The 14,942-nt window shown below is 53.2% G+C and overlaps 2 protein-coding genes across 13 annotated transcripts in view; one reads left to right on the top strand and one right to left on the bottom strand.

Annotated features, from left to right (window-relative positions):
• KLC1 (kinesin light chain 1) overlaps positions 1 to 6,872 on the bottom strand; it is a 71,878-nt gene extending 65,006 nt beyond the window's left edge. For all 10 annotated transcript variants that reach the window (XM_081138029.1, XM_081138006.1, XM_081138027.1 and 7 more), the window contains exons 1-2: positions 6,722 to 6,872; positions 65 to 262 (exon numbers count right to left, since the gene is read on the bottom strand). In XM_081138029.1, the coding sequence (XP_080994155.1) occupies positions 65 to 262; positions 6,722 to 6,832 (309 nt within the window). In that variant the 5' untranslated portion in view covers positions 6,833 to 6,872. The remainder of the gene's footprint in view (positions 1 to 64; positions 263 to 6,721) is intronic.
• A 137-nt stretch (positions 6,873 to 7,009) lies between these two features.
• Positions 7,010 to 13,373, top strand: BAG5 (BAG cochaperone 5). 3 transcript variants are annotated; one of them, XM_081138252.1, is made up of 2 exons: positions 7,010 to 7,269; positions 9,007 to 13,373. In XM_081138252.1, the coding sequence occupies exons 1-2, from the start codon at positions 7,019 to 7,021 to the stop codon at positions 10,376 to 10,378; spliced, it is 1,623 nt and encodes a 540-aa protein (XP_080994378.1). In that variant the 5' UTR covers positions 7,010 to 7,018; the 3' UTR covers positions 10,379 to 13,373. The 3 variants fall into 3 exon arrangements, with proteins under 3 accessions (XP_080994378.1, XP_080994380.1, XP_080994379.1); XM_081138254.1 differs by lacking the exon at positions 7,010 to 7,269 and adding an exon at positions 7,459 to 7,691; XM_081138253.1 differs by lacking the exon at positions 7,010 to 7,269 and adding an exon at positions 7,802 to 7,884.
• Positions 13,374 to 14,942: the final 1,569 nt, after the last annotated feature.

Genomic DNA, 14,942 nt, shown 5'->3' with positions numbered 1-14,942 from the left:
AGACTTAGCGCCCCCAAGTGGCCAACAGTGCCATTGCTCATCCTGACCTGAAGCCTAAACTTACCTTGTGGAAAGTCAAATTCTGGTTTGCCCAGAACTGCTGGTTCCATTCTTGTGTTTCTTGTCTTAATTCTCTGAGCTTTTGTTCCAGTGGGGATTCATCTTCAGGGATGTGGAAGTGAATGGGGCGAAGGTTTGAATATTTATCTGGGGGTCCTATCCAGTCGTGGCAAGATTTCCTCGGAGGGCAGAATCTTGAGACCTTTAACAAAACGCATGGGGCTAATTTAACATACAACCAAATGAATCTACGGTGTTATAAAAGTCCAGATTTGAGACAGTCCCTAGCCAGCGTCCTCTTTTTAAAGAACTATAATAAATATTATTAACATAGACACTATACCAAACATATTCAACACAGGTGCTGGGATAACTTAACACCCTCACACAAAACAAGAATCTCAACCTGCACACTTTGCACCATATGCAAAAATTAACTCAAAATGATCAAAGACCTAAATGTAAAATCTAAAACTATAAAACTTGTAAAATGCAAAAGACTGTACAACTGTAGATTAGGCAAAGATTTCAACACCAAAAATGCAACCCATAAAAAAACCACACAAATGGATGGACCAGCCTTGACCAGTTAGCACGCTCTGCTCTCCTAGACACTGAAGAAAAGGAAGACAAGCCACAGACTGAAGAGAACATATGCAAACTTGGAAGAGGTCTTGTTCAGGAATTTATAGATTCCTCAACACGCAATAATAAAAACAATCCAATTAAAAACTGGGCAAAATATCTAAATATTTCTCTGAAGTTACACAGACAGCAAATAAACACATAAAAACATGCTTAACGGCATTCGTCATCAGGAAAATGCCAATCGAAAAAATCAAAACCTCAACAGGAGCCCTGTGTGGTGTGGTTCAGTGGTTAGAGCACCAGCCCACGGACTGAAAGGTCCTGGGTTCGATTTTGACCGAGGGCACGTGCCTTGGTTGCAGGCTTGATCCCGTGCCCCGGGGCACGGGCAGGAAGCAACCAATCGACGCCTCTCTCTCCCCCCCTTCACTCTCCCAGAAAAGCAATGGAAAAAATATCCTCGGGTAAGAATTTTTAAAACATTTTAATAAATAAATAAAGTGGCTTTATTTATAGTCACCCGAATCAGGAACAGCCCCAATGTCTGTCCACCGGCAATGGAAAAACAAAGTAAGGCGAGTCTGTACGAGGACACCGCTCAGCAACAGAGCCAAGGGCAATCAGGCGAGTCCCAGCTGCACCCGTGACTGAAGAGGCCGCACGCAGGAGGCTGCTCAGCATGTGACTCTGTTCAGGTGACGTGGAAGGGACGGGTGCAGGTGGACCGCAAAGGGACTTTTCAGGGTGATGAAACCGTCTCCATCTTAAATCACGGTGTGCCTGTGTGTCAGGAGTGAATTTTACTGGATGCAAACTGGACTTCATTCGATAAACCTGATAGTAAAATCAAAAGATCCGTTGAGTAATCAAAAGACTGGCTTTCCATTTGTCTTTTAAAGGAGCAACGTAACCAAAATTCATAGGGGAAAATACAATTCAATGTGAAAGACTTGTATACCTTATTTATATTTTTAATATATCTTTATTGATTTTAGAGAGAGGAAGGGAGAGGGAGAGAGTTGAAACATCAATGATGAGAGTCTTCACTGATAAGTTGACTCCTGCATGCCCCCGACTGGGGGTCAAGCCGGCAACTCGGGCATGTGCCCCGACTGGGAACTGAACTTCAATCTTCTGGATCCTAGGTCGATGCTCAACCACTAAGCCACGCCCGGTCGGGCTGCCTTATTTTTAAAAAGCAAGCTCTGCAGAACACGGTTTCCACCTCTAAGAACAAGAGCTCCTCCCACTCGCCCTCCCTCCAGGAACTACTGAGCATACAGTGAGCCACCAACACACACCACATGGACAGGCCTCCAAACAACACAGAGCGAGAGAGCCAGGTACCAAAGAGGACAGGCCACGTGACTCCACTTGTGGGACATTGTGGAAAGAGTAATCAGGTAGGCAGTTGCCTGGGGTGAAGGACAGAGGGGACTGGCGAGACCTTGACCTCATTGGGGTGGGGACTGCAAATATTCATACACTTGTCAAAACTCATCAGACACACACTTAAAATGGGTGTATTCGTTTACTGTAAATAAATTACACCTTGATAGTCAATTATAATTCACGGCATCGTCAAAAAGCTTGATTTAGCCCGGCTGGGCATGGCTCAGTGGTTGAGTATCGACCTAGGATCCAGATCGAGGTTCAATTCCTGGTCAGGACACACGCCCGGACTGCAGGCTTGATCCCCAGTCAGGGGCACGCAAGAGGCAGCCCATCAATGACTCTCTCATTATTGATGTTTCTCTCTTTCTCTCCCTCTCCCTTCCTCTCTCTGAAATCAATAAAGATATATGTTTAAAAAAAAAAAAACCCTTGATTTAGATGAACGATTTGGTGGAAAGACATGGACCAAAGTTTGGACCAGATACGGTAACTCCTGATGAACTAGCCTCAGGGTTTTCAGGAGCTCTGAGAGCCAAGAGCACTGCCGGCAGGAGTGCTTTTCGCCCTGGCTGGGTAGCTCAGATGGATGTAGCGTCATACCAAATACCAAAAGGTTGTGGGTTCGATCCCGGTCAGGGAACATACCTAGGTTGTGGGTTTGATCCCTGGTTGGGGCATGTACGGGGAGGCAACTGATCGGTTTCCCTCACACACTGATGTTTCCCTCTCTCTCTAAAATCAATAAAAACATGTTCTCCGATGAGGGTTAAAAAGAGTGTTTTTCCATAGCTGCTAGTCCTGACGAGTTTCTAAGTTTTCCATAAACTCATCGCAGGACAGGGCTCCTTCCCCTACTATGGGCTGACTGAGGCGGTGGCGCGGCAGCCCGGGAGATGTCACCCCCGCCCGAAGCGAGGGGCAGAGGGAAGATTCCATCCCTATGGTGCCCAGTACCTGTTTTACCACCTTCCAGAGCTGAGCCCCATCTTTTCTTCGGACACATGCCCCACCAGGAAATGTTCCAGAAGCCCTCCCAACAATGCATGGCTTCCCCGGCCACCTGCGCATCATACAGCAAGCTCGGAGGCGCAGGGGGGCTGGTGAATTTCCACGTTTGCTCCTAGTTACTGCTGAAACACCTGATTTCCAGGTGAAGTGCTCAGTTTTCCAGGACAGTTTGGGAGATTCTCTCTCAGTGTGGCAGAGGCAGCTCCTCGGTGCTCCCCTAACAGACTGCCTGCCTTTGTTCTCCGAAGAACTGCTATTTGAAAGGGAGAAAGGACTTGGGGGAGGAAAAGGTCCTTTTGAAAAAGGGAAAATCCCTTTGAAGTTTGAATAATTACTGCAATTTGCGGCTCTTACAGCATAAGCGTCTCATGCTTTAGTGCAGAGGGGCAGGGAGGGCGGGGCCGCGCACACCGGAGGTCATGCTAGAACCTAACATTCCTTCCTCCTGCGAGGCGGTGTGTGTTCTTACATGTCAGGCCGAGTTGCCATTACCTCGTCTGGGGAGCTAACCTTCCAGTTTTTTTCTCTTTAACTGTAAACTGCCAGCTGGGCAGCCGCACACCAGCATCCCCCGCACAGCCCCGCTGTAAGAGCTCTGCAGCCCGGCCTGGCTCCCATCCCTTTGTTCTAGTGCAGGCTCCTGAGGGCTCCCAGCGCATGCCCACCCTGGGTCTCCCCTGCTACAAGACAGGACTTATAGTGGAAATTGTTCCCCGGCGCCCTCTTTTTTGTTAAGAATCGTTTATTAATATTTACTTATTTATCCTCACCTGAGGAAAATCCCTCCATTGCTTTTCAGGGAGTGGAAGGGAGAGAGAGAAACATCAATGTAAGAGAGACATGTTGATGGGGTGCCTCCTGCACGCACCCTAACCAGGACCAGGGATTGAGCCTGCAATTGAGGTACGTGCCCTTGGCAGGAATCAAACCCAAGACACTTCAGTCCGCAGGTTGACCCTCTAACCACTGAGCCAAATTGGCCTGGGCTCATTTATTGATTTTTAGAGCGAGAGGAAGGGAGAGGGAGAGAAACACTGATGTGAGAGCACAACATGGATCAGCTGCCTCCTACACACCCCCTACTGGGGACGGAGCCCACAACCTAGGCACGTGCCCTTGACTGGTGCACAGGACAGTGCCCAACCAACCAAGCCATACCACCCAAGGCCCCTAGCATCCTCTTTTCAGCAAGTGCCCCACACAACACAGAGCACGTCTCTGAGTTAAAGCTGCACTGCCGGCCGCTGGGAAAACCAACAGGCAACAATGAGAGGAGCAAAATCTAGGAAGGGTTAGTGGTCCCGCAGATGTTCTCTGAGATGGGAACAGAAAGCCCCTTCCTCCTGGAGGGTGGGAGGCCCCAGCCTCCAGTTCTACCAGATGCTGGACAAATCAGCACACCACAGAAAAGCACCAGTACACCAGAACCGGGAGGACCTCACACCAGGAGAGCAAGGCTGGTTTAACATCAGAAACTCCACCAATCCCAATGGAACAACACACTACCAAGGACAACTTCTCAAAAAAAAGCCCTAGCTGGTCTGCCTCACTGGTTATAGTGTCAGCCCACAGACAGAAGGGTCCCGGGCTCAATTCTGGCCAAGGGCATGAACCTTGGCTGCAGGCTCCATCCCTGGCCCCAGTCCCGGTCCAGGTGCGTGCAGGAGGCAACTAGTCGATGATATCTGTCTGTCTCTCACTCTCTCTCTCTCTCTCCCTTCCACTCTGAAAAGCAATGGAAAAAATATCCTCAGGTGAGGATTAAAAAAAACCAAAAAGCCTGGTGCCCTGAGATCAGAGACGGGTATCAACTCTGCAGGTCCTAAAAGCAGGTCTCCTTAACTCAGGGGAGAGCAAGAATGAAAGAAAAACATGTAGGGTGGACTAGACAAACAGGATTAAAGCACATCTATTCAGATAAAGAAAACAAAAGGTTGAAGGCCTATTACTTTTAAGAAGACCCGATATTTAAAATCAAAGCCTGAAAGACAACAATCTGTGGGTGCTGCAGGAACTTAATTACCTGGCAGGAAACACACACAAAAATGGGACCGAACACACAGGAACCACCAGCTGCCCCAGGTGAGAACTGTTCTTTCCCACCCCTACGGTACCTAGCATAATGGGGACCACATCCTAAAAAAACACCACCCGTCATAATGCCAGACCTGGGGCAAGGTCTGACTCATGGGTCAGCTGCTCCCCTTTTCGGCATCATCACAATCATCACCTTTGCAGGGTGAGCAGCCCAACAAGTGTGCAGCCTCCCTGGGTGACAAAAGGCAGAAGAGGGCTCCTCCCGAGGATCTGAGCCACGGTAAGCCTGGCGCTGTTGGACCTGCCAGGGCATTTTCAGATACCTGTTTAGGACCTTGCTGCCCAACGAGTGAGGTGCTGGGTGGGTTTCTATGTTCTAGGAAAAGCGGTCAGAGCTGTCCCCACTATCCCAGGGACCCAGCCAGAGGCCCAGCCTCTGGGAGACCCGTTGCCCTAGTAACTGTTTGTCTAAACTGTAAAACGGACAGGACCTCAAAGCCACCTTTATAGAAGAATGTTAGTAATGCCCGAGCCGGTTTGGCTCAGTGGTTAGAACATCAGGCTTTGTGTGTTTTTTTAAATATATATATCTTTATTGATTTCAGAGAGAGGAAAAGAGAGAGAGAGAGAGATAGAAACGTCAATGATGAGAAAGTCATTGATGGAGCCCGCAATCCAGGCATGTGCCCTGACCGGGAATCGAACCCCATGGCCTGGATCCTAGGTCGACGCTCAACCGCTGAGCCACGCCCGGCTGGGCACAACATCAGGCTTTGGACTGAAGGGTCCCGGGTTCGATTCCAGCCAAGGGCAGGTACCTCGGTTGCAGGCTCCATCCCTGGCCCTGGTCACGGCAGTGCGGGAGGCAACCCATCCATGTCTCTCTCTCCCCCTTCCACTCTCTCTGAAAAGCAATGGAAAAAATATCAAGTGAGGATTAAAAAGAAAAAAAAAAGAACGTTAGTAACAACAGACCAAGAGAAATGAAGAGTCTCAGGCAGCCACATTTTGGAAGCCTTGCAATTGCCTTTTGACTCCGTCTCAAAGCAGGCTCCCCAGCCGTCCTGGTCAGCCCGTCAGCAGCGCCGGCGTCCGCAGTCGCGGACTTTTGTTTACATATTTTACCCGCAGCCCACTCCGCGCCCTGAGCCAACCCTTTCCCGCGAGTTGGAATAAAAAGGTCCCCGAGCCCCTAAAACGAAACGTCCGGCCCCAAAGCGGCGCCGCGGCCGAGGCGCCCGGCTCTGCGCCCCGCGGCCGGGAACACGCCCAGGCGCGGTTTCCAGGGACACCGCCCACGGTGAGGTCCCGCCGACCACGGAGGCCACGAAGGCTGCCGCCGTGCGAGGACAGCCCGCCACCTGAGCGCGGCCGGGACACCGGCGGGAACGGGAAGCCGCGCGGGGCCCCCGGCGAGAGCCCTCGCTCCACGGAGAGCCACGCGCGGGGGACGAAGGACGCGCTCCGCGGGCCCTGCGGCCGCGGCAGGTCCGCCCGCCCCGGGACCGAGGGGCCGCCGCGGGAGCCCGGGCTCAGCGCCGCCGCCGCGGGGCCCGCGGGTGTCCCTGAGGGGCGCGCCCGACCTGTCACCGCCGGCGGCCACCCCCCTGCCGGCACCCCGGCCCCCGCTCACCCGGCTCGGCGCCGCGTCCCTGCCCTCGGGGCCCAGCCGACAGCCTCGGCCGGAGAACGCGCGGCGGAGCGCAGGGAACCGGCTCCTCCGCAGGGCGCGCCAGGCCGCCATGGCGCACGACCCCCTGCTCCGCGCCGCTTTACGGCGGGCTCGCGACGGCGCGCGGGCCGCTTTACGGCAGGCTCGCGACGGCGCGACGGCATCTTTACGGCCGGGCCGCGCCGGCGCGCCGGCAGCTTTACGGCAGGTCGCCGGCCGGAGGGCGGGGAGCGGCGGCCGACCGTGCGCTTTCCCTGCATGGGCCGGGCTGCGGGGGCGGCGCGGCGGCGCGGGGGTCCCGGTGGGCTCTCCTGGGCCGCGGCCTTTCCGGGCTGGTGCGCGCGGCGGCTGGCGGCGGCCTGGGCGTGGATCCCGGCGCGGCGCCCGGGGACGTTTTCCCGGGGACCGAAGCGTTCGGCCCGGGGCGGGGCCGCCGGGCCCGGGGCCGGCGGGAGCCGCGGAGTCGCTAGGCGTCGGCTGCGGGGCGCGCGATGGCGCGTGTGGCACAGGTGAGCGCGGCGCGGGGCGCGGCCTCCTCCCTCCGCCCCGGCGAGGACCCCGCGGGCGGCCCCTGCCTCCCGGGCGGGCCGGGCTCCCCGAGCTGGGGCGGCCCCCTCCTGCTCCCGGCCGGGTTCTCCTCCCTTCGCCGACTCCCCCGTCCGGCCGAGGCCGTCCCCTCCCCCGCGGGCCATTGTGAGGTCAGGCGGGCGGGCGCGTCGGGGGCCCGGGCGCCCGGAGCGGCCGCTGCGGCCAGTAGCTGCCGCCGCCGCCTCCGGCCCCTGCACCGGCTGCCCCGCTCAGACCTAGCCGGGAGGGGTGAGAGGGATGCATCTGGGGGCCCCGCTCCGGCGCCGCACCCCGTAAAGGGCTGATTTCCACCTCGCCACTCACCCGCGGGAACCCCGGACCCAGCCAGCCGCGTCTCTTCTGGGTAAAGCGCTGGGCGGGGGGGGGGGGGGAGATAAGCCGGGCAGCTGCCCTCGGCGGCCTCCGGACGCGGCTCCCGGCTCGGACACCCGCTAGGGATTGGGGTCCGTCCATGCCCGTCCTCCCCGGCGAGCTGTTTCGCAGAAACCCCGGAGCAAGGAAACGTGCGTGAAGCCGCCCCGGAGCCCTGAGCCGAGGCTAGTGGATGAGCGATTCATTGTCCTCACGTTTTGTGGGGGAGGGAAGGGGTGGGGGCGCGATGGGGCCCCGGGGGTACCTACCAGGCCTCCAAAGCCCGAGTTGCTGCCCTCGGCGTAACTCTCCTGTGGATCTTTATACCCCTGCAGGGAAGGGCTGTGAGGCACTGGGAGGGGGGATGGAGAGGACCCTGGAACTGGGCCTTCTGGGGTGTCTGGTGACCTCTTTTTCCGGAAACTCAGGCCTGCGTAGCCTTTCGGCTGCGCGGGTGCTCAGGTGCTAGTTCACCTTTGAAGGCCAGGAGAGCTGCTGGTTTACGTTCCAGAAAGCGGCCCTGCTGGTGCCAAAGGACTAAGAAACTCGTGCCCTTTCCAAGCTGAGAGTTGGGACAACTTCGTGCCGTCCTTAGGAAGGTGTATCTGCTCCCTTTACAGTTGAAGGAGCTTGACATTCCCACGCCGGGAGCTCCAGCTGTTAACCCTGCAGTCACCCCCCTCCGTTCTTGGTCACTGAGGTGTTTAGGTTATTTTCAGGAGTGGGAGCTAATTAGTCACTTTCTTTTCTTTTTTTTTAAGGTTAAGCATATTTTTTATTTTATTTTTTAAATATGTCTTAACTGACTTCAGTGGGGGGGGATGACAAAAACGTCAATGAAGAGAGTCATTGATCAGCTGGGTCCTTCAGTCCCCCACCCCCTCCGGGGGATCTAGCCCGCAACCCTGGCATGTGCCCTGACCAGGAATCGAGCCTCAGCTCCTGGATCATAGGTCAATCCCCAACTGCTGAGCCATGCTGGCTGGGCTCTTTTTAATTTTTATTTATTGATTTGAGAGAGACATTGGTTTGTTGTTTCACTTATTGATGCATTCATTGGTGTGCCCTGACCAGGGATCAAGCCTGTAACCTTGGTGTTTCAGGACAATGCTCTAACCAAATGAGCTACCCAGCCAGGACAGTCACTTCTTTCTATACTTGAGCATGAATGTTCTCTGGACTGCAGTAATGACAAGCCCTTTTGAATATAGCTTTTCAAAGTGAGAATTTTAGAATAAATTGACATACAGTTACCGTTCTGCAGAGACTTTGTAGTGTAATAAGTTGTCATTCTTGTTCCCTCTTAGTGCTTGTGAAACCGAACACAACCAGAGAATGGATATGGGAAACCAACACCCTTCTATAAGTAGACTCCAGGAAATCCAGAAGGAAGTAAAGAGTATAGAACCACAAGTGATTGGCTTCAGTGGTCTGCCAGATGACAAGAATTACAAGAAACTGGAGAGAATTCTCATGAAACAGCTTTTTGAAATAGACTCTGTCGATACTGAAGGGAAAGGAGATATTCAGCAGGCGAGGAAGAGGGCAGCACAAGAGACAGAGCGCCTTCTCAAAGAGTTGGAGCAGAATGCAAACCATCCCCACCGGATAGAGATAGAGAACATCTTCAGAGAAGCCCAGTCCCTGGTGAGGGAGAAGATCGTGCCGTTTTATAGCGGTGGCAACTGTGTCACCGAGGAGTTTGACGAAGGCATTCAGGATATCATCCTGAGGCTGACCCATGTTAAAACCGGAGGGAAGGTCTCCCTGCGGAAAGCAAGGTACCACACCCTCACCAAGATCTGTGCGGTGCAAGAGATTATCGAGGACTGTGTGAAAAAGCAGCCGTCCCTGCCCCTGTCTGAGGACACGCATCCTTCTGTGGCCAAAATTAACTCTGTGATGTGCGAGGTGAACAAGGCCAGGGGCACTGTGATTGCACTGCTGGTGGGAGTAGCCAACAACGAGACGTGCAGGCACCTGTCCTGTGTGCTCTCGGGCATGATTGCAGACCTGGATGCTCTGGATGTGTGCGGGCGAACGGAGATCCGAAATTATCGGAGGGAGGTGGTGGAAGATATTAACAAATTGCTGAAATATTTGGATTTAGAAGAGGAAGCAGATACTACCTATGCGTTTGACCTGGGACAGAATCATTCCATTTTAAAAATAGAAAAGGTCCTCAAGAGAATGCGAGAAATTAAAAACGAGCTCCTGCAAGCACAGAACCCTCCCGAGCTGTACCTGAGCTCCAAGACCGAGCTGCAGGGGCTGATCGGACAGCTGGATGAGGTGAGTCTCGAAAAGAACCCCTGCATCCGGGAGGCCCGGCGGAGGGCGGTGATCGCCGTGCAGACCCTCATCACCCACATCGACCTGAAGGAAGCCCTGGAGAAAAGGAAGTCCTTTGTGTGTGAGGAGCACCCGTCCCACCGAGCCGTCTGGACCATCCTGGGACACTTGTCGGAGATCCTGGGAGAAGTTCTGTCGTTCGATGGGAACAGGACTGATAAGAACTACATCCGGCTGGAAGAGATGCTCACCAAGCAGCTGCTGGCCCTGGACGCGGTGGACCCGCAGGGGGAGGAGAAGTGCAAGGCGGCCAGGAAGCAGGCCGTGAAGCTGGCCCAGAACATCCTCAGCTATCTCGACCTCAAGTCGGACGAGTGGGAGTACTGAGGCCTGGGCCCCGCGGTCCACGCTCCTGTTCTGCACTTTACATAGCCGTGTATGTATTTATGGAGAGCTTTCGGTTCCTTGAGCCTGAATGTGATTTATACGTGCATATTTCAGTCTCAGTATTTATGATTTGAGGAAATTATATTCAGTACTTGCTGCTTTTGATATTGCACAACAAGTATCATTACAGCTCACTGACTCTTCCGTTCGGGTCGTTATCTGTATGTTGTGGTGTGTTTGTTTTGTTTTTTTAATCAGAAAATGGAAAAGGGGCAGCTTTTGTCATTTCTAACTGGGTTGTGCAAAAGCATGAAAATGCAGATATTTCAGAATCTAGAAAGCAACAGCCTTGCATAATACTAGAGCAGTTGTGAGAAAGGGGAAATTTTGGGTTAAATGGAAGGTCCAAGCACAAAAGCAGTACAGTATGTTTTATGCTAAATAAAGGAAGCCTGGTTGGTCCCACCCAACTTAATTGGGTGTTTTGGGGGTTTTTTCTTTTCTTTTTTTGGATGGTCTGTTCTTTCATAAACTTTCGTTTGAAAAACAGTGTGTCCCCCCCCCCCATTCTCTGCATGGAGAATGGGGAATCTTACCTTCGTGTGACATAAGAAAATTATGAAAATTAATAGCAAAGAAGCCTTTGAGACTGAGCTGGAAAGGGGTAAACATTTCCAAGGTGCTTTGTTTGTAAAACCTGAGCTTACGGTTTTCCATAGTAATTTGTAAGGATGGGAACATGTCAATGAAGTTAATGGACCTCTAAAAATATAGGAAACACCCATACCTATAGTAGGATCCTGAGAACTGGAGATCAGTTGCCAGTGTCAGGTGTTGCTAACCCTGAGTGGAGGGGTCTGCATGCAGCATGGGGTGGGCTGCTCCTGTCCCTCACGCTGCACGTGGACGGCTTGTGGGACGTGCCCAGTGCCATCTCACGGTGATGGGCAGAAACTGCGGCCTGCAGCACCAGATCCCTATCGCTTGTCCGAGTAGGTTAGCCCCCGGCCGCTAGCATCTTCCACGTCATGCTCTGGGACCAGGCAGTGAGAGGTGCCCCAGCACCTGCTGTGCCCCTCAGCTCCCATCACTAGGGTGTTTCCATTGCCCGAAAGAGCCAGTCTAGTCTGTCAGGACATGAGTTTTGTTGTTTCTGCTAAAGGGTGCATGTGTTTCTGTAAGTACTCTCAGAACTCCAGGTTGCCTGTCAATGAGCAAAACAAAAAAGTGTCTCCTGAAGTCCTCTGATGCCATGTTGGTCCCAGTGTCGTAACTAACAGGCTGCCCTTTCTGTGTCGCCTTTCACAGAATAGCCAGAGTGTATCTTTTGAACTCTATAGTAATCTGTTATCTTTTATCTGTTATCTTTCAGAGATATTAATGTGGTAATTTTATGTAAAGAGCTAAAAATAAGAGAGGGAAAGGAATAGCCCTAAAAAATCTAAAAGATGATAAAGCGGAGCCCTAGACACATTCTGACTTTGTCTCAGTGTTGCCCAATAATTAAAAGCCCTTGATAGGTTTTTCCTACTAGCAGTATAGGTTCATTCAATTGGAGGGATCAAGGGACAGTCGGGGTTACAGGGGAGTGAGCTCCTCCCATCTGCCCATCCGGCTCCTGGCAGCTGAGGGCTGTCACAGGACAGGCTATCGGTAGCTCCTGTTGGCCAAAGTCATTTGGGGGGTGCTATTCTGGGTCATGATTGTAGGGTCTTCCCAAGCACTGTCTCAGAGCACGTGGGCGTCAGGCTTCCCTCTGATTCACTGACGGCCTGCACGGCTTCCTTTCTAATTTCGGGTCTGGGAGGTAAATGTCCGTGTTTGCATCCCTTGTTCTGAACACAGCTCTGCCCTGTGGTTCACTTCCCTGCTCTCGTAGGTGTTAGAGCTGGCTCCTGCCAGGCTCTGAGCTGTGGGGTTAGGGTGCTAAACTCGGCCACGCACACTTGGAATTGCTCACCTGGGTCATTTTGGTCATTGAAAAAAACAGACCTTGAGTGATTGTTAAGGTTCACAGTTTCCTTGTTCAATCTGTAATAGTTCCTGGTGCCTGTTTGTCCTCCCCCCGCAATGAGCCCAGTGACGCTGGATTTAGCTTTTCCCATCCCTCCAGGGGAGCCGTCTGTGCTAACGGGCTGCTGCGTGTGATCTTTCCATTGGGCTCATCCGGTTGTGTTGTACTTTTATGATCTGACATGAAGAGAATCTGTACTGGAAGTAAAACCTACCCACTACAAATGTCTGGCTTTGGGTCTGCATTAAACGGTGTAATCCATGTTCATGCAAAACACAGCTGGGATGTCTGCTTTCTTTACCTGCCTCCACCAGCCCAGAGAGACAGTCAGCCCAGAGTAGTTGTGAAAACAAACAAAGTTCCCTGGGTGGCTCAGTGGCTGAGCATTGTCCCCTGCTCCAGAAGGTCACTGGTTCGATTCCTGGTCAGGGCACATGCCCAGGTTTCTGGCTCAATTGATGTTTCTCTCTCTCTCTCTCTCCCTCTCTCCCTTTCTCCCTTCCTCTCTCAAAAAAAAAAAAAAATTTTTTTTAAAAAAAGAAATAAACGAATCAACATGTCAACCAAGCACAGTTCAATGCTTCCTTTTCCTAAAACCCCTGGTGTATATATTTGATACAATGTAGCATGTTTGAGAAGGTGAACTTGGCCACTTCAATTTTTCTCATTTGTTTTACTTTGCCAATTTTCATCTGGTGTTTGAGGGTCTAAGCTTATACTGTACATTTAGTTATTTTAACTAAAGCTTTTCAGCTTTAACTCGTCTGGTACTTACAATAATTGGAGAGATAATTACCATTGATTTTGATGTATGATACAGGTGTGCTGTTCAGTGTGCTGGTTCCTGTCCCCTCTCTATTGACTGTATGACTATTGTAACAGCATGTCTTCAATATTCAGGATTATTTTGAGATACGCATATTAGCATAACCTTAATTGTTAATGAAATAAACTCTTAGCTTATCTTTGCAGCAGAGACAGGGTGTGAGTCTGAGGTGTGAGTTCTGTTCTCCTGTTTTCACCTGCATTAACTGAGTTGGGTGGGCCAGGTACAGGGAAGGGGGCCTCCTCAGCTCCAGGCATTGGCAGTGGTCTCAGGAGGTGGCAGCACTGAGCTTAGACCAGGGTCCAGTCACAGGTGAAGGGGTAACGTTCCCATTTAAACAACCCAAAGAAGGGCTGCTACGCCTGGGGGCAGTGTGGTCTCATCCACACTTCCCCGAGGACGCCCACAGAAGAGGGGAGCATCTCTGGCCCCTTAGTCCTTCCAGTGTTTCCGAAATGCTCCCACTGCGGGCTTCCTGAGCCCTCCCCTGTTCTCCCTGCAGTGAGGACCCGCACGTTCACTGGGCAATTGTCTCTGTTGAAACCTCATCACAACAGCAGTGACATTTTTCTGGTCCTAGCATTTCCTACACGTACTTCTCTGTGGTCTGGCTGCCTGCTGTCTTCCAGGGGATCAAAGAGAAGTGGAGTGCCTCCTCGACCAAGCAAACTCGTAGGCGCAGGAGTGGGAAGAGCCAAGTTGGCCCGGCTGGTGCGGCTCAGCGGTTGAGCATCGACCTGTAATCCAGGAGATCGAGGATCGATTCCCAGTCAGGGCACGTGCCGGGGTTGCGGGCTCGAATCCCCAGCAGGGGGTGTGCAGGAGGCAGCCGATCAATGACTCATTGATTTTTCTCTTCCTCTCAAGCCAATAAAATATATTTAAAAATAAAAAATTTTTTAAAAAGCTAGTTGGACAGGTTAAAAAGAAATATTTCTGGGGAATTTGGCCAGTTCTATTATGTCCCAGCCGCAGACATGCACTGTACCACATTAGGCTTCACTTACGCCGCACACTGAGCAGGCTCCCGTGGGGCTGTGCTGGTTGTGGGGGAAGCGGTGGGCACCTGGGGAGGCAGAACTGCATCCTGGACCAGAGGCTCCCAGAACAGAGCGCCAGGTACTCGTGGCCCTCTGGGATTAAGCATTTCTGGGGGAGCCCCCTACCTCAGGCCCAGCCTACAGCAGCTCCACCAAACCTGGCCTGGTGACTGGCCATGAATGTCTGCCCAAGTGCGAGGCCTGTACCCTGGCAGGCTCCAGAGAGTACCCCAGGGGTCCCTCCAGGTGAGATCCCAAGAGGCTTGTCTGAGCCCCACTGCGTTGGGGGGCCTGCCAGGCCGGGTGGAGAGGGGGGCCCTAACCAGACGTTCCCCACCACCTGGCCCTTCGCCCAGCAACGTCTGCACCCTGCACCGCAGCACCTTGAAGTGTCCTGAGCGGGTCATTATTCACCTTCTCGCCGGGCCCCACCCGCCTGCTGGGTTCCCCTGCGGCCGCCAGGAGGCGCCCGCGGCCCAGCTTCGCGGAGCCCAGGACTCCCGGGTGGAGGGAGCGGCCGGGAGGGGGCGGGGTCGGCCTGCGAGCAGCTGTCCCACCTGGGCCGCTTGCCCGGCGCACCTGCCCTTGCCCCGGTGAACAGGTGGCCGCGGCGCCGGGCTGCGGCTTCTGCCCCTGAGCGGTGCGTGGGGCTGGTGCTGGGCTTTGTCCTGCCGCCGCCACGCA

The sequence above is a fragment of the Miniopterus schreibersii genome (genome assembly GCF_964146895.1).
Source record: "Miniopterus schreibersii genome assembly, chromosome: 1".
NCBI lineage: Eukaryota > Metazoa > Chordata > Mammalia > Chiroptera > Miniopteridae > Miniopterus > Miniopterus schreibersii.
Note: the sequence above shows the minus strand (reverse complement) of the source record. Positions and strands in the feature narration are given on the sequence as shown.